Raw genomic sequence first — 23,834 nt, 5'->3', positions numbered from 1 at the left:
ACAAACTTTTTATTTTATTTTATTTTATTTTAATGCTGGGAGCAATAGCCAGCCTGCTATTGGCTATTTCAAATTGCAATAGCAGGCTGGCTATTGCATCTGCCCACTGCCTGCTATCAATCAGCAGAGGAGGAGCCTGAAGGAGAAAGTTCTCCATCAGGTCCTCCCATGCTGATTGACAACAGGCAGTAGGTGGGTGCAATAGCCAGCTTGCTATTGGCTATTGCATTTTACAATATCCAATAGCAGGCTGGGTATGGCTCCCAGCATGCAGACGAAGAGGAGGCAGGGGGGCGGGGCAAAGAAGCCGCGGCAGGACCGTCGGAGCGGAGGATCGGCCGGACCGGGGAAGAGAAGAAGACGGACCGCGGGAAGAGGACCCTGGGACATCAGCGAAGTTACGGGGGGCAGCCAGCAATGCAGCGGTCTGCGTCACCGCTGCCTCCGCCAACTCAGGCGGGGAGAACAGCTGGGATTTGAAGGGACACAGGCCGCTGCAGCCACAGTTCTCCTAAATGTACCAGCCGCCGCCGGTACATTTAGGAAAACTATGGACCCCGGTTCGTAAGTACGGATTGTCCGTAAGTTGGACTTCCGGGGACTGCCTGTATAGCAATTACTTCACAATACTAAAGAGCAGTACTGTCACATATGATCAAGCATGTATGATTGGACACTTTTGTGAATTCCTCCCGGGGGAATTGGAATCATTGCAAGATGCTATGGTCTGTTGTTCATCTATCCCTTCATATACTCTATGAACATTTACTTGCCTATCCATGATCGATCCCTGCTAGGGGGTATTGGATTTAGGTGGCTGCACCCATAGAGAATTGGACTGCGTGGACTAGGGGGGTTATCAGTCCATATGGAGTGGGGAATCTTTGTGTTTACTGAACTCTATTTTGGACAATCATTCTACAAGATTTCCAACAATAAATCCCTTTGAGCAAGATACAAAGCACTGAGCAATTACACACAGCTGAATTCTACATGGTTAGAACTGGTTCTAGCTACATTACGGACTTTTTTTGAGAAACTATAAATCAGTACTATATAAGAAAGTACATAGGATTAGTAATGCTGGATAGAGACAATTTAGCTGCAGCATTTGGCTCAAATATGATTGCTGGCTGTCCGACATATACTGATTCAGGACGACATATACTGATGTTTTCCAGTGACCCAAAACTCAGCATACAACCGGGACGGGTCCCGACAATACTGTTGAGATGCGCTGGCTGATTGACAGCTGACTCTCTAAAGCCAAAGCCAGCTATGCCTGGACCCTAACCCGTCAGTTCCTCCAGTCAGCGCTGGAGAAACGGAGAGGGAAAGGAAGAGAATTGCTGCAGGGAGCAGTGACTGACAGTCACCACTCTCTGCAGGGAGAGCATCAGGAAGTCGGCGATTGGTGGTATATGTCCGCTGACTACCGGTTCAAAAACCTCTGACAGCTCCAGTGTCACACGTCGATTTGAATTATGGGGATGAGTGTTTATCACTCACCTCATAATTCTCCTTTAAGATGCTTTAACATTTCAACCATCTAACAGTTTCCTAAATAAACAAGTGTTCATTAACTAAAGCCATGCTTGGATCGCCAAGCAAGTCAATATCAAGTTAGATACACAACCTAACCTAATCCCGGAGGAAACAAAGGCTGGAGTTAGGAGATATGAGACACTCCTAATAGGCAATTATTATTTTTATGGTTATCAGCATCTTTTTGTAGGCACCATTAGGGCAGCACATTAAAATGTTATGGTCTGCTTCTTCTCAAGGGAAGAATGCCACAAAGAGGAATCATAAAAAAGGTAAACATGTCTAACCAATCTGTAATGCAGCACTGTGAAATATAAAGCCTCCAAATGTCAAACTAATTATTTATTCATATAGTGCCGTCACCTTCTATGGTGCAGTACAAACTGACAGATAAAACAAGCAGGAACAAGATAAGACAGATAAAACAAGGAATAGGAGAGAGCGCCTTGCCCTCATGAGCCTAAAGAAAAATGTTCTAAATTAAAATCTTCATACATACATATATAATTTAGGGTTTGCCATCAGAGTGTCAGTACTGATGTGCTGTTCCAGCAGACTGTAGGCCAGGATTGGAAGAGATGTGAAACAGATGTTGTACATGGTCAGGTAAGCAGCATCATATAGTGGCTAAAATACAAACAAGAGAAAAACCAGTAAACAGAAATAAACTAAAAAACACAAAAAATTAAAATATTATGGAGATTATTAAAATACAACCAAATATGTGTTAATAAAGCATTGAGTAGCAACGCAGTCATATTCCTAGAGATAAAAATTGGATTTGTTCTAAATCAGTTCAAACACCTCAAATTGTGTCTGTGGAGGTTTTAATTTATACAGGTCAAGGTACACCTATTAGTAGTTTGTAACTTTCAACGTTACAGAACAAATTCAGTTGAATGTCAATAACTACCACTAGCTACCGCTGATTGTGCACACTGTTATTTAAAGAGCTATGCAACTCAAAACGACTGTTTTATAATGAGCAGAGAAGGTCAAGGTATGTCATTCCTCTCACTGACTGTTAAAGGCATCGGGATGCCAATGGAGAAAACCCTCCTATATTGTCTGTGGCTATGACAGGTCTTGGGTGGGCTTGCAACCATATCTCTTGGCATCTTCTGAAGCTGTTCTTTACTATGTCCAGGATTTGAGCAAAAGTATGAGATAAAAGGTGAAGTTTTTCTGTTTTAGTACATCAACTTGAATCTGCACTGCATCTTGAATACCTTTCACTGCTTAAGTACATAATACATTTAAATTAGTCTGTCGCTGTTTTTGAAGCGAAGCATGCCACTGCAGAAACCACAGACATTCCAGAACACCAATATATTAAGACTGCAGTCCCCATGACCAACAGCTTTAAAGTTGAACTATGAGGTGAGTGCTTCTCACTCACCTCATAGTTCTAGCCGACCTGTGACAATGAGACTGTCACAGGTCGGCTCAGTAGATCGGGAGGTGAGCGAACATATACCGGCGTTCGCTCACCTCTCGATCCTGTCACGGCTCTCTGCCGTGACAGGGGAGGGACTGGATTCCCCCCACCGATCCGCCAGCGCTGACTGGCAGAACGGACGGGGGAGGGGGCGGGTACAGCTGGCTCTGCCTTTAGATAGGCAGAGCCAGCTGTCAGTCACGCAGCTGGGCGGATCCCGGCACAATTGTCGGGATCCGCTTCAGCTGCGGCGTCTCAATACTGTAGCCCGCGGTATACTGAGCTTAGGGTGACTGGAGGACGCTAGTTTGTGTCCTCCTGTTACCCTAAGGAGAACTATGGGGAAAAGCCCTGACCCCATAGTTCTCCTTTAACACTATCAGAGCCTTGAGGAAGAGGGAACCCAAATCCCCCCGATTGTTTTATGTCATACACCAATAAAGTGATGAATCTTCTCCAATCGGCTGGATTTTCCAAGGCTTTCTATTCACGTACAGTGCTCCCCACCTACCTCCACAACCTGAAAAACTATGAATACATTACCAGGATCACTGGAACTTTACTTGAATTCAGCAAACTAAAAATCACGTTCATTTACACCTTGCACAATTGAAAGGTTGCAATCCTGCCCGGTTTCTATAACCTAAACCCTGCTTTAGGCCAACATCACCCCTAACACATGTAGTTATGTTATAATCTAATGCTGAAATTAACCACTGGCATACAGACTGTGGTTTTATTAAAGTGACCAGCACAATGGCCATATCTTGGGAGGAAAAAAAGGAGTAAAACAGGTCACCAGTGGATGCACAGTTCCTTTTCTAAAAAAGATTCAACGTTCATTGTTGTTTTCTCAGAGTGACAACGTGCAAGCTTTGCTGGATTACTGATGATATAATGTGGAAATTGTTGGCTTTGCAGCTGCAATGACATAACTCTCACCACACCAAAGCTCATAACCTCATGGTAAAAGTGATTCAATCTAGCCTGACTGCTATGGTTACGTTTAAATTACATCATCCCAAAACAAGGAGCAAAAGTTCTACAAAATACATACATACATACCTGCTGAGAAAATCCACAAAAGAACTGATACAAAAACTGGGGCAGAATGAAGCACAAGTTCTGTAACATAAAAAAAAAATCATAAACTATGAATCCTGCCATGAGACCTAAATAGAAAAGCAGTATTGAGGCTCTTGCTAGGTGTATACACTCTGGGAACTGGGTAATAGAATATGGCATTCTAAATAGTACTAAAAATGGTTATTTAATAGCTGAATACATTTTTAATACATACAGTAATTTAATAAACTCATGCAATTTCTCCAAACTGGTTTTATATCTCAAAGCTTTCAAGATAACCACACACATGGCTATGAATACATTAAAATCCTCTTCATGTGAAGCATGTGCACTAAAAACTATACCAGCAAATGTTTACCATTAAAAAATAAGTGTAGTGTACAGATATACCTTCCCCCAAATGACACTGAGCTGCAAGAGGGGAACATTTCCATTGAAATGCGTTGGAGGAGCTACATTGAGCTTCTTATTTGAGCGATTTTTGAGCGGAAAAGGCGCTACAAAAAGCTCAGAGTGAATGGGGTCTTAATGCTACAATAGCAAACAAAATTGTTCACGTTACTTCATGAACTATACAGGCTTGAAAGCCATCATCCAGATACCCTGTTTAAAATTCCAGCAAATAAATGTTGCTTATTGAAAAAACAAATTATAACTGCATAGTATGTACTCCAATTAATATGCATAGCATTATATGTGTTGCCTAACTGCTCAGTAAAATATTGACTTAAAAAAATACATACATTTCACAAAGGTGTTTAGCAAATATATATCAAAGACTAATTTTATAATGTGCAGTTTACAAGAGAGAAGCAGTGGAGGGTAAGACGCAGGCACTTGTGATATCAGCTAATTGACAAGATTAACACAGTGTCATCCCGTGCAAATGCAGCAATGTTACACTTTCAGCTTCACAATTCATTCTGCTCATTTTCTGAACCAGCCAAGTGAAGCCTCGCAAACTGATCCTTTCACAGGATATTTCCTACATTATAAATGATTTGTGTCATAATAATCTGACCAAAGGTAACGTTCTGTCCTACACATTATCATTATTAATAGAATCTTACCTTATAAAAGAAATACTGCACAAGGTGAGCTATTCTCACATAATACAAGTGCCCATGAGCTAAAATAAGTTTTTTTAAGTGCTTAAATTTTGGCACAGCATAATCACTGTTTCTTGCGGCTTGGCGGCCTTCTTTTCCTTTAATGCCTGGAATTGAGAAAGAACAAAAAAAATGTCTAGATGGGAAGGTAGCAGCGGAGGACGCACAGTTTAAGAAGATGCCACAAAGTACACAAACCCAACAAGTTGTATGTAGGTAGGAAGGGCTTAGTTATGCAAGTTATTTAGTTATGATGCTCCAGTCAGGTATGCACCATCTTGTAAGTGACATGAAGGAAGCACCGCACATTTGTTTGATGAATTTCCAATATTTCATACAGGTCCACCCGTTGAGCCAAAACCTTACAACATTTGCTCTCATCTGGGGTGGGATGGGTCACACAGACACAAACTACTACAGAGAGCTTTAGCTGCACATAAGAGGCAAACATGTTCATGAAAGCAACCAAATTACTGCAGTTGAATAGCTGCTAGAAATCATACTAAACTTTAAAAGGTACCCATTGTTCTGCAACGTTTTTGAATATCATCCATGGCACTGTGTCATGACAAGTGAATATTATTTACTGATGAGATGCTTTGCTGACAAAACGAAGAAAAAACATCATCTAGCTCCTTTGAGTCCAAGTACACGATTTGCTACAAAATTCTGTCAACTCAAGGCTTTCCTGGTGTACATGGTTCTTTCAAGGATGAATATATAGCACATTACCAGAGCACACAGCATTAAACAAAGCACAAAGTTACTGGGCCATCCTCACCAAGGAGCTCAGTGAAGTGTTACTAAGCCCTCAAAATGAAAGAAACTAGGTAAGGTCAAAACATGCACTGTGAATGCTTTAAATAGCCACTGTAATTATTCAGTCATGTTCAACAAGCTGACGTTTCTCAAGCAAGCATAAAACAATCTGTGTATATATCGATATATATATATCTATATATATAGATATATATATATATCGATATATACATCTATAAATAAATTATTTACCTATTCCAACATGTGCTTCTAAAATCATGCTAACATCATTTGCTCCATCTCCCACAGACAACGTGATGGGGTTTCCTTTGGTATTTTTTACCATTTTTACAATCTGAAAAGAGGTAAAACAGGTTGTGAGCCAGAAATAAAATTGACCTGCAGAACAGCAGCAATCAATGGGTTACCATGATTAAATGTATACACACACCATTGTTTCAATGACAGGCCTGAAAATGTTTTGCAAATCTGTTAACAAAAAGTAATATATGTACGAAGCACAATAATTACAGTGTTTAACCACCCACATGTATTTTTCCTGTCAGCATGACAGATAGGACCTATTTTTAGAGAAGCATATGTAATTCCATACACATACACTAATTTATACACACCTGTGCTTTTTGTAATGGTGCCATACGGCAGCATAGGACTGCAGTACACTTCTGGCATATCTGCAGAAACATGTTCTTATAATGGCTGGAGCTACAGTTGGAATTCAGTATAAGGGACAGAGTGGAACCATCAATTATCAAGCCATAATCTTGGTTTCCTGACCAGCTCCTGAAACATACAAAGAACAGTATACAGACCCATAGTTACATTTTTTCCTATATAGACACAGAAAAGCAAGGAACAAAATACAGTTAAAACAAAGAGTTATCATTACATGAATTCTGGTTTTTAGGCTTTTCAGAAGTCTTGGAAGTATCTTAATATTCTTTTTCTCAAATCAGACCCTCACTTGTGACTTCACTAAGGCAGGGCACCAGAGGCAACATTAAATCGCCCCCCTCCCCATGCATGCATCCACACATGATCAATAAAGAGGAGCAGATTTAAAGGGAAGATAAAATGATTTTTGGTAAATATTTTGTTTACAAGTTTATAAACTGATGTTTAACATTTCTCATTGGTTGTATAAAATATTTTTCACAAAACATTTAACACAGGGCCCTTCCATGACATTGATTAGAAAGTCCTGCATGTAACCTTCCTACTAACTTGGAGTTACCTCTAACATGATAAAGCTGTTTCCCATGGATACTAGCCCAGTCGCTCTAAGTAAAAGTCCTTGTTAGTATGAAATGCATTGCAGGAATGTAATTCCGTCTATGACACCTTTTAAAGAAATTGATTTTTACCCCGTAAGATGCAATGTTCTGGACTTTTCAACTTGATTGCACTAAAAGGCATTGGTTACACTGTCTGTGGATCTAAAAGAGAGAAATGTTCCTGGCAGGAAAGCTGTGACTCTCTGCTTCTATTACTGGATTAACAAAAAAACCTTTAGACACCAAAGTTATGGACAGAAGAAGGCTGGTAAGGAAAGGTAAACAGTAGTACTCTCACTATGACCAACAAAATGCAGAGAATGAAACCACATAAAAAGCCAAAACAATCAACTTTTCATTTTTGAGAGAGCAGTAAATAATAAAACCCATCTTTTTCCTGTGTTCCACTGGGGAGCTTTTACTTTATATCCATTCCTGTATACACAGCAGGATGCAAGATGAAATCTCCTCAAAGTGAGAGCGATCCACTTTGACAGTTGTCAGCTGAACAAGTGTCTTTATTGGATGATGTTCCCTAACCTCCAGCCCCGGTGGCATGAGCACAAGGGAAATTAGAGTGAGAATCACCCTATTAGAAACAGAGACAGGAATAGGAGCCTGGCAGGGGTTCTAAACTTTTATGACTAATAAATGAGGGTCTCACCTTTTAATACTTCCTTTAACTTTTGGGGCCTCTTGTACCAGTTTCCGATTATACTCTTTGAGCAGTTCCTGCAAGCGTTCTTCTTTCCTTTCACACTCTTCTAGAATTTTGGTCGTCAGTACCAGCAATTCAGTGTTATTCTGGAACAGTTTAGAAGCATAGCATGTGGATTTAGCAGTCTCCATTTTGTCACCTGTCAACACCCAAACTTTCATTCCTGCTGCATGAAGAGCTTCAATTGTTTCTGCTGCTTGCTCCTGGAGCCTGTTGGTAATAACAGAAAGACACAGTTTTGATCCTTAGATGAAAATGCAAGAAATAACTCAAATTGTTGCAGTGGTGTTGAGGAAATAAAGCAACTGTACTTCCACCCAGTATTGTGGGCCCTTGTCCCTGTACCTGGAGTCACTCAGGAGCCAGGTACACGGCCATATCATACTGAACTAACTCTGTAAGCGATCCAAACTGCGCACTGAACCAAAGACCAGGTGGACAATACTGAAGTAATTTACACTTTTAAACCCTTTTATTTTACTGCTGATCATGTCTTTCTTGTAATATAGTTTCTGTAAATATTTCCTGCACCATTTTCCTTTTCCTTTTATTAAAGCGACATTTAAAAATCTTTCAGCCGAATCTCTAAATTATTTTTTCATTTTCCTGACATAGTATTAATGACGAATTAAACAAGTTACAACAAAACCCCCCAAAAAACACTAAGACTGTGTAAAATTTTACAACAAAGGTAAAAAAAAGAAACCAGGAAATACAGATTCGAACAAGTCAAACCAACAATAATACTATCCATAAACAAGAGGGCACTTTGTGGGTGACAAAGTTAACTGTATTGCATATTACTAGTCCTATCTTTTTGCCCTGAGATACAAATCCTTATCATACAACAGATACAGCCTTTTTAGCCCTCGCACCATCAAGATACTCAGGACAAGAAGTATGCAATTCAATTTTATTTACCATTAATTCACAAAACCTATACAAATGTAATTATGAAAACAGTCACGCCAATAATCTTTTGCAAAAACCATACATTGTTTTGAAAACCTCCATAAAATTGATAAATGAAACTGATAACCCAATGTATCAAGCATATGTGCTAATCATGATTGCACATGTACGTCCAGGTGTTCCCTACAAATCGGTGGAAATTGATTTGCATTTATGTTACTTTGTCTTCTAAAACAGATGTTATTCAATATATTTCATGATTATACTGCATTAACATATTCCTTTCAATACATTATGGTTATTAATACTTTGATTCTTTTATGGCTGTGGCAACGTTTGCACATGGTTGGTAGTGCCTGCAGTACTGAATACTCGTTTCAATGACTTAATCATGCCACATGTTCAGCAAAAACCACAGAGCAACCAGGAATCAAGGTACTGTGTCAAGACCACCCTATGCATTAATGTGTTTCCTCCCCAAACGGCACTTCTTCGGAGGGGGCATGACTAATCTTTCTTAAATTCCTCCCCTCCTTTACACACGAGGCACTCAGGGGAACCCCACTTCTTTTTTTACAATGGAAGGCGGAAGTATGTTGTCCCAAAAGATTTGTGCAAAAAGACTAAGCAGGGGTTTACTCAAAGGGTAGCTTACGATACGAAAGTATCCCAAGTAGGTAGATAGGCTCCATGCCAACTGGGTAAAGAAAAATGCAGGGACAATTATTAAGACAAAATGATTATGGGGAGAAAAAGGAAAAGAAGAAAGAAAGGCAGTGAGGAAAAGGAAAGATAAGAGGAAAGATGGCAGAAAGTCCGGAAGGAGAAGGGATATCAGCCCATCAAAAGGGGGTAGAGCGAAAGGATTTAAATATCTATGAGACTATCATCGAAGCAAGGAGGAAAGTAAAGCTCAATCCAGGATCCCTAATTCGTCTGAATTTGGGCATAGAGTCAAGTAACTTGGCAGACAACTTTTCATTAGTAAAAGCCTCATAAAAACGAGCTTTGACCTCAGAAAAATGTAACAAAGGAGAAAGCCATGCCTTACCAATGGTTTGTTTAGCTGCAGTCAGTTGATGAGTCATAAGTGCAAACTGACGTTTGGAAAGTCCTTCCAGCTGCAAGTCTAATAGGGCTGTACTGGGATGAAATGGGAGTGGACAGTGAAGAAGGGCATAAACCTTACATCAGAACAGTTGTGCTATCGGCATGTCCACCAAGTATGTAGGAAGGTGCCCAGATGTCTGAATGTTTTAACTGGAAATGAAAGAACTTTGCAGCTTTGTAGCGTTAACTACTCAGTTAACCTGCCCCACAGAATAAAGACTCCATCTGCTGGTGCTTAATTTGTTGTCCCGTGAGATAGAAAATCTCTGTGCAGGGAATGTAATATTCACTATAAATACTAAATTTGAATGTTTTGAGGGTTCCAGGGTTATTTGCTCCCGGCTGCATGCATTCACCTCCACTGTGTTTTTCTGTTGCCGAAGATCTCTACTGCGCATGCGCCCAGTCCCATCATCCTGTGCATTCGCTCAAGACGATTCCGATCTTCAGATGGGAGAGCGAGCCGCGGAGACACAGGTAAGTTTTTACCTTTTTCATAACTTTTTTAAAAAGTTTTTGCATATATCTACTGCTTGCTAGCAGTAGATACATGCAAAAACAAAGGAGAGTTTCATTCCACTTTAAAGCTACCAATACATGTCCTAAATACGGACTAAACTGTAACTACATCTGGAACGGCAAATAAACAGAATTTTTTTTTTTTTTTTAGCAACGTAAGGCAAAAAAATGTGCGAGATTTGAAGTGCTGTCTGTCTTTGGCAGTTCCTTCCAAACTGCCTGTGGCAGTGGTTATATGATTAAGATGTGAAGAAAAGTCATCTCATCAGAAGCACAGAGTGAAATAAGAGCCTGGCAGAGCTTCCAATCTTTCCCCAATATATACAAAACTAAAGCTGAACTTCCAATTTATAGCTGAACTGCAGGCAGGCTGCTAAATACACTGATGATATACATATGGGAGCTGTTTTACTACAGATATGTATTTCTGTCCATTCGGCTGGGCAGGTGTGAAGACTTTTCTTCAGTAACTCTTACAGGTCTTGTCCCTCCCATAGTCTGTGATTGGGCAGCAAATGAACACTGTAGCACAAGTGTGTGTGTGTGTGTGTGTGTCGGTAGCGAATTTCAAAACCGGAAGTCCCATTAAGGAAGCCGGGCAGCGTGTAATGGCCCATCACCCGGCTTCCTGATTAGCCAAGAGGCGTGTAATGGCCCATCACCCGGATTCCCTATTAGCAGGGAAGCATTCTCCATGCATGGAGCCAGCTTTCTGGCCAACCAGGAACCGGGGGGTAGGGTAATGATTCACCTCCTGGCTTCCTGATTGGTCAGCTTCGATGGCCAATGAAGAAGCCAAGTGGCAAGTCATTACACGGTGCCCGGCTTCCTGATTGGCCGGGAAGCCGTACTAAATACAAGATAGATAGATAGAGAGGGAGAGAGAGCCGAGTGATCATGAACCACTGATTGCTGAGCTCACGGTCTTCTCCTTGCAGAGAAGGGTGACTGTCAGTCACTGTCCCTGCAGGGATTTCCCCTTCTCCTCTATGTTCCTCCAGAACTCACTGTAGGGACAAACAGTGGGTGAGGGCAGGCACAGCTGGCTCTAGAGAGGCAGAGCCAGGGGGGGGATCCAGACCCAAAGGAAGACTAAAGCCCAAAAAATAAAAAGGATTGCTTTAGTTCTTCTTTTAAAAAGGAATGTATTAATCAATGCAGAACCACATTCATTTGTGATTAAATGACTGCCTGAAGTTAAGCTTTGAGCAGTTTAGACCTAATCTGTTAATGATGTATGGTCAGGGAATGCCTACACAGCGTGATCATTATCTGCTAATACTGAATTACCAAAATAAAAAAATCCAGCTGCACATTGTGCATAAACTAAAATTATGTGGGTTGATTTACAAATGTAACAGTGTTTTAGTAAATACCATAGGAAAGTCAGGAAATCACCAGCACTCAGTAGTAAACATAAATATGTCCCTTTTATTGGACAGAAAGCATCACAGACATCCAAATAAACCGACGTCTCGGGGGTGCGCAGGGTCCCTTCCTCAAGGCAGAAAGAAACGTTGGTTTATTTGGATGTCTGTGACGCTTTCTGTCCAATAAAAGGGACATATTTATCTTTACTACTGAGTGCTGGTGATTTCCTGACTTTCCTGTGTTTGCACGGCGCCATCCGTGGTAATTCATCACTGCGAGCACCACTTTTTTTCTTATCTGGCCGGGACTGCTGTGGGGAGTGCGGAGGTCTCTCCATCGACTTACATTAGTAAATACCATAACATTGGTTTCACTTCAAACAACCAGTGTTAATTTAGTTGTTGACAAATGTTCATCATAGTTTTCGGCAGCTGTATGTTTTCAGTGACAAAGACTAAATGAAAACTCAATAAAAACACAGTCAAAAGGACAAACTATGACGAACATACATTGCAATTTTCTCTAATGGAGATTTAGTCAACAAAACCAGACTAAAAGTAAAACAATTCAGATGACGAATACGACAAACTAAAATGGCATTTTAGTTTTAGTTGTTTGATTTGTTTTGTCGACGAACTCCCCAGTAGAGAAAATTGCAATGTAGGTTCGGCATAGTTTTAGTCCCATTAACTTAGTTTTTATTTAGTTTTCATTTAGTGTTTGTCACTGAAAACATGCAGCTGCCGAAAAATTTTCATCAGCAAAATTAACCCTGCAAACAACCAAATCGTGTGCTAGAAAAAAATGCTGTTTTTTAAATTTTATTTATTCTTCACATATATGATTGGGTATTTAAAATGAATATAAGTTCGCCTTATTTACCATCATTCTTTTGCAAAATAAACATACATTTCAAAGTGAACAGCTTCTATTCCTGCAGTAAATCAACCCCATTGTCCCGGGTGTGGATGTCAAATATCCATTTTTTTTAGAACTTGTTACATAAGTGCAGGACCACATTTCTAAAAATTGGACCATCCACTCCCAAGCTGGATTGTTTCCAAATGACAAAAATAACACTTATGGTCTTATGAAGTGTAGTTATGGCATTTTATTTTGACAGCAATATGAACACTGCCTATGCGATTAGTATTAGTGAGTCACCAGAAGATGCTGAGCGGAGATCTGTAGTGGAGTGACATCACTGGGTGTAACTGTTCCATGAAATTAATATTTACAACCAGGAAAATGAATAACTGTGATGCATCTATCCACACAAGTGCCTTAATTTATCTTTACAATTTTGTATACCCTTGTAAAATTTCTGCCTCTAAGTTAACTTTCATTAATTACATTTTTGTAAATACTACCTTATTAAAAGCCAACTTAATCCAAAAGAGATTTAGTAGTGTTGTGTGGTTGTCAACAAGCTGAAGCACAGTCCAACCTCTCATAGCTTTTTGATGATATCACTGCTGTTCCCCCATTTCCTCCCAAATGTTAGGATTATTACAATTTAAATGGTCAAATCATGCTCTGTCAGAAGATTTTCCATAATGCAGAATAAATAGCAGCAGCAGAGTTTAGCTATGAGAGAATGACAGCTCAATAATAGGAGACAGAAACACACATTACTGTGGGCTAAACTCACACTAACATCTCTGAGGGCTCCTAACAAAAAATAAAAGGTTTAAAAACTGCAGTTGCTGCCGATAGTGGTCAAGTCTGAGCTTCACTTATGCAGAGAATAAAAGGATGATGTATGACTATAGGCAACTTTTGTTCCACGTTTCCTTCTGCAATAAGCAGAAAATATGCTGCCAAATTCTAAATAGGCACCTTTTGTTAGCAGAAACGATCCTAACTACGTCTTGTAAGACACCAACACAGTGTTTATATTTTCCAGCTGTCCTTGCAGAAATCAGCAGAGGTTGGCAAATATGCCAAAGAAGACTGGGTAGCAGGGTCTGTGTCTAGATGACTTTGTTTTAACAGGTAAAAAAATAAATACAATCACCTATTTATATTTTTAATTAGGGATGCACCAATATATCGGCCTTCGAAACATATCGGCCGAAAATTTTACTTTTTGCTAAATGCCGAAAGTGCCATTTTCCTGCCGATACATCGGCGCATCCACGGTTTCTTTCCTCCCCGCTGAGCGCTGTGAGCGGCCGGTGTCTCTCCTCCCACACCGCTCAGCCTCCTATCACAGTCTGGCAGTGCGATGTGGGGGCGGAGACAGCCTGCGCTGTCACAGGAGGTTGAACGCTCCTCCCTGCACTGCTCACTCAGCCTCCTGTGAAGACGTGTCAGAGAGGAGAGCGAGTACAAACACTCAGAGATCAGTGATCGCTAAGTGTGTGTACATAATTGAGGATATGGTATGGTTACTATATCCTCAATTATGAATGAATGGGAGTGATCTACATCACCTCCTGTTCATTTATAGTTGTAGTTATAGTAAACATACTATGTCCTCATGTTATCAATAAACAGGAACACTCAGAGGATTCCTGTTCATTGATAACAGGGGATACAGAAAAAAAAATTGAGGACTCTGTGTTCTCAATCTCTTTTTCTATTTTAAAAGGGAAATATCAAGGGTCTGTTTGGACCCCCAATATTTCCCCAAAGCCCCTAAAAAGTAAAGTAAAAAATAAAAATATTTAGTTAAAAAATGAATGAAAATTAAAAAAGTTTATAAAAAATAAAAATATTTGAAAAATTTGAAAAAATTAAAATAAAAACATTTTCAGTTTCGGCCTGACAATTTTTTTTATTTCGGTTTTTAAATTTCTATTTCCATGCACCTCTACTGGCCAACAAGCAATGTATTTATGGTCTCAATGTGCCTTAATCTGTTCTTTGCAGTTAATTCAGTGGACCATAAAATGTATTTCTGAAACTCTGACAGCACCATAGAGAGGGAAAATCCTAATGGTTTACAGTGTTGTGACGAGGGATGGACCTTTTATTTTTTTGTTAATCAGACTTCTTCTCTAACCCTTTACCTGTCTTCTACTGCGGTAGCTCCAAGTAAGTGCATTCCATCTTCTATGTCATCAAACACTCTGGCCTGTTCATCTTCTCTATTGTACAAAGCCATTTTTGCCGCAGTTAGCTGCTTGTTAATTTTGTCATACTCCTCTTCAGTAAATTCTTTAAAAGCCACACACAAAGTACGATATCCATCCTAGAATAAGAATAAAAAAGGGGTTTTATTTTAATCACGTATATCCAGCCAGTAATCCTTTACTACAATGTGACCAGATAAAGATCTTTCTTATACACTGCTTTCTCATTTTGTAAGACTATGCAGCTGCTAAATATTTCAGGGATCTCTGGCAGCATCTCCTAGGTAACCAGACTAGGGCTGCAACTAGCGATTATTTTCATAATCGATTAGCTGGTCGAATTTTTTAATTCATCGATTAATCGGATACAAAAAAAATGTAAATACCATATTTTATTTAAAATACAGAGTTACAAACAAAGTTTATTTAGAATAAAACTGCATGCACAATTTTTTGCACTCTCACCGCACTGGAATGCACGACATTGCGGTAACGCGTGCTCCAGTGCGGGCAATCGGGAGGCGTGTTTGGGGTGCCTTTGAAATGATTTGCACCACAACGCACCTCCCGCAGCAGAATTTGTCAGGCCGAAAGCAAAAATTACTTTTTTCCCAAGTTTTTTTTAAAATTATAATTGTATGCATTATTATAGAGATTTTATTAGTTTCATGAATTGAAAATATTCTGAATTTAAAAACGGCAAGCCAATTAAAAAAATTAAAATAACACACCAAAAATGGACAAAAAACACAATATTTAAAACAATATATATTATTAAAAATATAAAAGCCTGGTCATCAGTTTAGAGTTAACGATTGTCGTTTTAGTACCTAGGTGCACCCAACTCGTGTTTCCGTTAGTATGGACACGTTTGCAGGGAATTTTACAAATTTTATTTTTTTGGTGTATTTAATATTTTAATTTACCTTTTTTTTTTAACTTGACTTTATTCATAATCACATGGGGGGGCTCACAAACCCCCTATGCATGAGCACATTGGAGGTAACCGGTTCCCTTTAAGATGACATTAGGAATCTTTTAGACACCTAGTGTTACCTTTCCACTTCAAAGAAGCTATTCAAGCACACATCGCACTTGAACAGCTTCAGCAAGGGAATGAAAGCTGCTGGCGGCAAGATTCCACAGGCAATCACAGCAGGCAGTGGGATGCAATAGCCAGCCGAAACACCAGCTCCGATGCGCAGAGGAGAACACTAGGGGATCCACACCAACTAACTGATAAATGAGAATCGCTGACAATGATCCTCATATCGATGAATCAATTAGTTTGTTGCAGTACTAAACCAGACGGAACCATTTTAGATTGAAGTGTGCCTAGACCATGGTCTTCTGAGGTCACTTCCAGTGCTCTATACACTGACTCCATTATTTATCACATAACAACCATGCAATCCCAATAGCTACTACAGGCTCTAAATATACAGAGAAGAAAAAGAAACATTCAATATGTCACCTGGAATATACCATAAAATTATACTAAAGTGTTACTCTAACACTGCAAGAGGGCAAATTGTACATGTATGGCCCCGTGCAAACTGGCATTAAAATACATATTTCTAAGTGATTTTAGAGCTCATTTCTAAATGCAACTGAAAGCATGAAATGCTTTACTATGGCTAAAGGCACTAAATGTTCAGCAGCGTCTAGGTGCATTCAGCCTAACTGTGTTTACAGAAACAAGAATTTTCTGTGTCCTGGGACCGTTTAGCACAGGAACAAAAGAATTGGGAAGCATGAAAATGGTTTATACTTCCAAGATAATGTCTCCTATGTTATGCATGGGGCCTAGGGGTACTAGTTCCTGGTGACTGCATGCCTGATCTTTACAATGCTGCTACAATGTAGAAAGTAAAACATCAAAACAAGCACAAAATAATGATTTTGTATTTCTGTGTGGACAAAATAAAAGGAAATACACCAAAGCACAACAAACAGATAAATTCAATGTTATACTGCCATCCATCTGCATTCACAATCTGTTTTATTATAATCATCGCATTATAACATGTAGCATCTATTATTGCTTCAAAGCAACCAAAGATATCCCATTTCCATCCCAATGTGTAATTTTTAAGTGCAGGTCTTAATTTGATTAGTTAATGAGACTCCACAAACACTTTTGAGAAAAAGAAGGCCTCTTGTGTGCACAGGGGACAAGCACAGATCTTGGTAAATTTCTTTCTCTTCCATAATAATAAGGCTGGTAGGTCTACATGAGAGCAACAATAACAGAATCCACAAAAATCTGAATTTCTGCAATTACAACTGTTATTGCTCCAAGGTGGATGCATAAAACATTTGCCAAAGAGTAACACGGGTATTCCTTATTTCAGACATTAATAAATACGGTTTTAATTATCACCATTTGAGTTTCTCCAGTTAGTTCAACCCTAAGATTTAGCCAGAATAGAGAAATTAATGATGGCCGTGGACAATACAAGCAGCTGGATGCTGGAGTAAGGAATGTGACATCAGCCAATCTCATTTCACCCAATTCCTTGTGTAGCTTAGAAAAGAAAGCTGTCCGGTTGTTATGAGCAACAACTGCACTTTTACTTTTTTCATGTTTCTATAAACCCTTTTATTCCAGCTTTTCATGCTTCGATGAGCTAACCAAGTCCTAGTGAACAGCATAATGTCTTAGCCATAAACAGCTGCCTCCACCAGCAGTCCTTTTTGTTTCTACAAATTAATTCACACATCTACTACATGCAAAGCTGGTATTAGCCCTTAATGTTCAGGGCAGGGATAGAGATGTGTTTGGAATACCCGAGAAAAGCGGGTTTATATGTAGGCGCAGTCATTGAGAAGGATGCAATACCATACACCTGTGATGCCTTCAAACAATAATCATACACTGAAGTCTAGGTATGTATAAAACGAGTGCTAGACCTACCAAAGCATTCTGTTCCACGTGTACCTTAACCCGCTCAACCTCATCATGCGCCACTCTGCTAAACACAGAAGAATCGGCTCCTTTGCAGAAAAGGAAAATCTGTCCTGTAACAGAAGGAACATAAGAAAAGCACAATGTTAATGAGCCAGCTGACGTTCATGTAAATATAGTACTTAACATGAAACAATTACACTGGGGAACCAAGTTTTTGTTGCATTGATACCAGCACCTGTTCTTACCTAATTTGAATGTGATGAATCCAAATCTGAAGTTAGTTTTTCTCTGTGAACTCTAGAATTTTTACAATTCAATATTTTCAGTTTAACAACATTTTTGACAACTCTAGCATGATGACATGGTCTATCTGAGGAATGTAGGGTCACGCAGTTTTAAAATGTAGCTTGACCACCTGCTGTCCGGCCGTTGTAAATAAACAGCCGGACAGCGGCTTCTTCGATGCAGGTGGGCATTTTTAACCACTTCAAGACTAAGTGTTTAGACCCCCTTCCTGGCCAGGCCATTTTTCAGTGTTCAGCGCTGCGGTACTTTGATTAATGTTTATTCCGTCATGCAACACTGTACTGAAACCAATTTTATACCCTTTTTTGGGGACAGATAGAGCTTTCTTTTGGTGGTATTTAATTTGTATTTTTTACTATATTAAGGAAAAATTTGAAAATTTTGGGAACATGTAATTTTCCCCCATTATATTAGGAAACAATGATTATCACCCATATTTTTGGTAAAATATAAAAGACGGGGTCATGTCTGATAAATAAACACCAAACATGTCATGCTTTAAAATTGCGCGCACCCGCGAAATCGCAAAAAAACTACCATACCCAAAATTGACTATAGGCGACGCTTTAAAAGCTTTTACAGCTCATCGGTTATCAGTGATTGATGGCCCTAGAACTATTGCTCTCATTCCGACGTTCGCGACGACGATATGTAGCATGTGCGGCGTTATGGGCGGAATCGTCGTTTTTACACGTATGCGCACCCGACGCCTGTTTGCATGTGTGTATGTATGGTGGGGGACTTGGAAAAAAAAATAATTCTTTATTTGTAACTTTACATTTGGGGGGAGGGGTTGTGCTTTTTTTTTTTTACTCCGAAGCTGGCCGAACGGCCGACAACCTGCTACTGACAGCTTGGTGGAGCCAGCCGTCATCTCACGCCTGAGATGCCTTGCATGCAGAGACAGATCAGCGTCCCTGGTTACCAGGGACACTGATCTGTCATTACACTGAGAACCCGGCAGTGCTGCCATGATATCACAGTGGCTCTGCCGGGTTCCCAGTGTGTAATGACGGTTCAGCATCTCCTGGGTACCTAATAACCAGGGGACGCTGGACTGTCATTACCTACTGAGAACCCGGCAGTGCTGCCATGATATCACAGTGGCTCTGCCGGGTTCCCAGTGTGTAATGACGGTTCAGCATCTCCTGGGTACCTAGTAACTAGGGGAAGCTGGACTGTCATTACACACTGCGAACCCGCCATGATATCACAGCAGCTCCGCTGGGTTCTCAGTGTGTAATGACAGTTCAGCATCTCCTGGTTACCTAGTGACCAGGGGATGCTGAACTGCCATGAGAGCTTGTCAGAGCCAGCTTTGATATCACCGCCGGCTCCGACAAGCTCTCATTGTAATGACAGCTGGTCCCGGCCAATAGAAAACAGTTGGGTGGAGCTAGCTGTCAATGCTAGCGCCGCCCAATCATTTTCTCCTTTTTTTTCTACTTTTTCTATTCTACTCGGTACCACAGAAGTACCGAGGGGGTGGCTGCGGTGAAATATCTGGGGTCTGTCATTTCCCTTTTGAAATGGAAAAAGAATTTGAGGATATAGAGTCCTCAATTTCATTTTCTGCAGCCCCAGCACTCAATGAATGGGAAGAACTCAGTACAGAGGCTTCTCATTCCTTCACAAACTAATGATAGTAAAAATATCTTACTATCATTAAGTTATGAATGGGGAGGAGCCTCTGTAGTGAGTGCTAGTCCCCATTTATTAATTCTTGAATGAACAGGCTGTGATGTAAATCACAGCCTGTCCATTCATAACTGGGGACACATAGTACTATGTGATAAGTACTATCCTTGTCGCACTCCTTACCGATATGTCCCTTGTAGTGGGGGGTGCTCGCAGTGACCGTGGATGGCGCAGCGAATGTCAGCAATTGTAGAAATGTCACCAGCACACCAATCCTTTTAAGATAGCAAAAGCTTAATTTATTGAAGTTTTTTGTCATATGTGTCCCCAGTTATGTGTCCCCAGTTATTTACGAACACCGGAGTGATTACACGATCGATCCGGTGTTTGCTCTGCACAGAGGGATCGCTAAATATCAATGATATTTAACGATCCCCCGCTCGGTCATGCTACAGAGCCGCTGTCATCCGGAAATTGGCCCCCCCGCCGGCCAATTTTAAATCGGATCCCCACTGCTACAGACCCTACGGGGGGGACAGCAGTGGGGATCCATGGAGTCTCTCATCCCTGCATGGAGCAGCTTTAGGCAGGGATGAAAGACTCCAGGGCGGTATTTTCGTTAATAGCGGTCAATTTTCGTTAATATTTTCGTTAATAGCGGTCATCAGCGGCTTTTGAGCCGCTGATGACCGCTGTTATTTTGAAGGGGACAGTCTGCTGAACAGTTCTGCTATAAGCTTATGGTCGCTAAATCGACCATGAGCTTATAGCAGAACTGTAAATGCCATCGACGTAAGGCATACTGAGCTGGCCAGCCGGGAACACTTTTGTTCAGCCGTATGCCTTACGTCGGTGGCAGCGGAAGGGTTAAATACATTAGAGAAGAGCTCGCCCAAATGCTCCGATACCTAGCACGAGTACTTCCTGTATCAGGAAGCCAGGCAGCTCGTCATTACACGCTGCCCGGTTTCCTCATTGGCCGGCAAACTGCTCCATGCTCTCTCGTCACTTGTGATGAGAGAGCATGGAGCCGACTTCCCGGCAAATCAGGAAGCCTGGTAGCGTGCAATGACGCGCTGCCCGGCTTCCCGATTGGTCAGAAAGCTAGCCAATCCGGAAGCCGGGTGCCGTGTAATGACGCAGTGTCCGGCATTCTGATTGGCCGGGAAGCCGGCGTCATGCTCCCTCGTCATCTCATGAATCATAATATTAAGAAACTGACCTAAAACCATTAGTTTGTATTGCTTTAGAAAAAATGTGACCTGGTCCTTTAAGAAAAAGTATCGGTAATTGGTATCGGCGAGTACTTGAGCAAAAGTATCGGTACTCGGTCTTAAAAAAGTGGTATCGGTGCATCCCTAGTGAAAATCATACGTGTAAAGAGGAACGTGTATTCTATAAATATTCTTCCTGATTGCCTTTCCTGTCCAAGACCCACCTGTGAAACATCTTGCAAGTTGACTTTGGCCTTCAGAACAATGTTAAATTAGTCAACCGGAAACATTACTTCACTAGAAACTGCAGTAAACTGATATACACAAGCTTCTGTGTTTTTATTAGAAGCAATTAATCTGTACCTGTGTTTGCTTTTACAAGAACACTCATGCGCCGTCTGACTGGATCAAAGTTCAGCACATGTAGAAGTTCGTAGCTAAAAATAGAAGCATATAAAATAATGTTATCTAAGTAATAATTGAAAAAAACAAAACAAAAAATTGCCCACAGATATAAGTATTTCAGCCACAGATGGTGACATGAATGCCTGGGTACCAGCAGGAACACTTTGCTCATCTTTCTCAGGTAAACACAGATTTTTTTCAACCAACCACTATAATTCTGCTTGACATTAGGGATGCAACAGGGGGGTGCTTCTTTGCTCTCTTACAAAGTATGATTATACATGCCTGGGTAGTACCAACGTGCATATTAACACCACAATAGCTTAAAAATGCTTGCTCAGTGTCAGATCAAGCCCCTGAATCTGCCATCGAATGTCTGAGGCTTATTTTCAACAATATCAACATGCATAAAATATACACAAAAAGGATATTATGCTTTGATGGAAGACAAAGTTAAAACAGAATACGAATATTTAATTTTCAGTATTTTTTACTCTCCTGGATATGACATCTTTAAAGTGGAACCACTGCCAAACACTAAGCTGTAATATAAATATGGGTGTCCCTGCAGAGCTGTAGTGACGTAATGGCTGGTGAGTGGAAGCACAGTGCATAGCAGGGGATGCAGGCATCCAGGACATTTTGTCTGGCGTACCTCAAAGTAACACTAAACTCAGGAGTTAAATCTTAAAAATGCATTCAAGTACCATAACTGTTAACATAGATGTATCTTATTTGTGTATCACTCGGCTGTAGATCCTCAAATCATCTTTGAATTGGTGCTGACACTGTCCTTCCTTCTGGAGAGTGGCTACTTTTGTTCCCCATGGTCCCTGTGTGTGTGCTGTAAAGTAGCCACCGCTCCAAGCTCGCTTCCATGATGGAGTATAATCTCATGGTTAGTTTACTAATTTGTATTGAGATTGTAGTCATCGCAGGAGTGGCGGCTACTTTACAACACACACAGAACCATGGGGAACAAAAGTAGCCCCCCTCCAGAAGGAAGGACAGTGGCAACACCAATTCAGAGATAATTTGAGGATCTACAGCCGAGTGATACACAAATAAGATACACTTATGTTAATAGTTAAGCTACTTGAATGTATTTTTAAGATTTAACGCCTGAATTTAGTGTTACTTTAAAGAGAGCAAAGTTCTGAGATTTTTTAGACTGCCCATCAGACTGGTAAGAATTAGAACTCTTCTTTTGTGGGGTGATTATAACTTTAAAGCAACCCTGTCAGGTAAGCAAAAATTAGAGATGAAACCTCACTGCAAAAGAAGAGGTACAAAAGTCTGAAGGCCGGGGTTTACTAACTTTCCTCAATTCCTAAGTTGCAGTCTCCTCTTTGTCTTTGGCATTTGACCATTCCAGGCCAGTCGAATTTCCGTCACCCATGCCACACCATGATTTCCTCCCACCCTTAGTTTGTTACAGCAGTGACACAACGGTTAAAGTAAAGAATTGTGACCACGGACAGAAGACACAGGCATTCAATACTCCGGGACCGAAGAGAGTGATAGCGGCTGCAGGTCTAAAAAGGAGGGAAGGCAGAAGACACAGGCCGAAGATCCCAGGAAGTCTTCATATTTGCTTTTTGGTAACTTGGCAGGTTGGCTTTAATAAATAACTTGACCAATGGGTGACATATTTAGCGGAAAGCCAACTTTAAACAGTAAAGTCTATTACAGATTCAAAACGAAACTAAACAAGCAAAAGAACTGTGTATACTTACAGCTCCATTTCATTATTTTTGTTTATTACTTTCATGAAATCATTTTCAGTCCCCATGTATGTAAACCCGTGCCTATAAAACAAAAATTGAAAAAGGTGATTCAGCTCTTTAAACAGCTTTACTGACATTAAGCATAGTCAAAGATACCGTTACACTATCATATAATGAAAGCATTAAACACAGACTAGCAAGTATATAAAACCATTAGATAACCAAGTCTCCATTTACACCTAGGCGACAGCGTTTCCGCACATAAAACACACAGTTTTCGCTCGTACGGTTAGCACGTTTTTGCACATTTTGACGCGCGTTAACGCGCATAGGCAAAAAACAGGTCAAAACGCTGTGAATGATGAAACGTGCGCGCAAACGCACACAGAAGTTTTAACGTTGACACGCGTTTTAATGTTCTTCCATTGAACTCTATGCGGCCAAACATGCTGTAATCTGCCCGAAAGAAGCTCATGTACCTTTTCCAGCGTTCAGCGTTTTACAGCTTGCAACAAAACTAATGGGATTTCTTGTGTTGAGAGTTTTGACGCACTTTTTTTTAAAATGTGAACAGGGACTAAGGAGTCCTAACTGTGACCATACAGCAGCTTAAAAAAAATAAAATAAAACAAACCTAACTGTGTTGCTTTACGCTTCGGAAATTTAAAAGCAAGCAAAGCACTATTCATTTTAA

General features: G+C 40.4%; 1 protein-coding gene across 2 annotated transcripts in view; it reads right to left on the bottom strand.

Annotated features, from left to right (window-relative positions):
* ATP11C (ATPase phospholipid transporting 11C) overlaps nt 1-23,834 on the bottom strand; it is a 134,500-nt gene that overhangs the window by 16,249 nt on the left and 94,417 nt on the right. For both annotated transcript variants that reach the window (XM_018564154.1, XM_018564153.1), the window contains exons 15-24: nt 23,150-23,221; nt 21,372-21,445; nt 17,857-17,960; nt 14,877-15,058; nt 7,897-8,160; nt 6,573-6,741; nt 6,190-6,292; nt 5,140-5,285; nt 4,049-4,108; nt 2,045-2,172 (exon numbers count right to left, since the gene is read on the bottom strand). In XM_018564154.1, coding sequence (XP_018419656.1) covers nt 2,045-2,172; nt 4,049-4,108; nt 5,140-5,285; nt 6,190-6,292; nt 6,573-6,741; nt 7,897-8,160; nt 14,877-15,058; nt 17,857-17,960; nt 21,372-21,445; nt 23,150-23,221 — 1,302 coding nt within the window. The remainder of the gene's footprint in view (nt 1-2,044; nt 2,173-4,048; nt 4,109-5,139; nt 5,286-6,189; nt 6,293-6,572; nt 6,742-7,896; nt 8,161-14,876; nt 15,059-17,856; nt 17,961-21,371; nt 21,446-23,149; nt 23,222-23,834) is intronic.

This window comes from Nanorana parkeri, unplaced genomic scaffold (assembly GCF_000935625.1).
Source record: "Nanorana parkeri isolate BGI_ZX_2015 unplaced genomic scaffold, ASM93562v1 scaffold730, whole genome shotgun sequence".
Taxonomy (NCBI): Eukaryota; Metazoa; Chordata; class Amphibia; order Anura; family Dicroglossidae; genus Nanorana; species Nanorana parkeri.
This window is presented reverse-complemented; position numbering and strand designations above follow the sequence as displayed.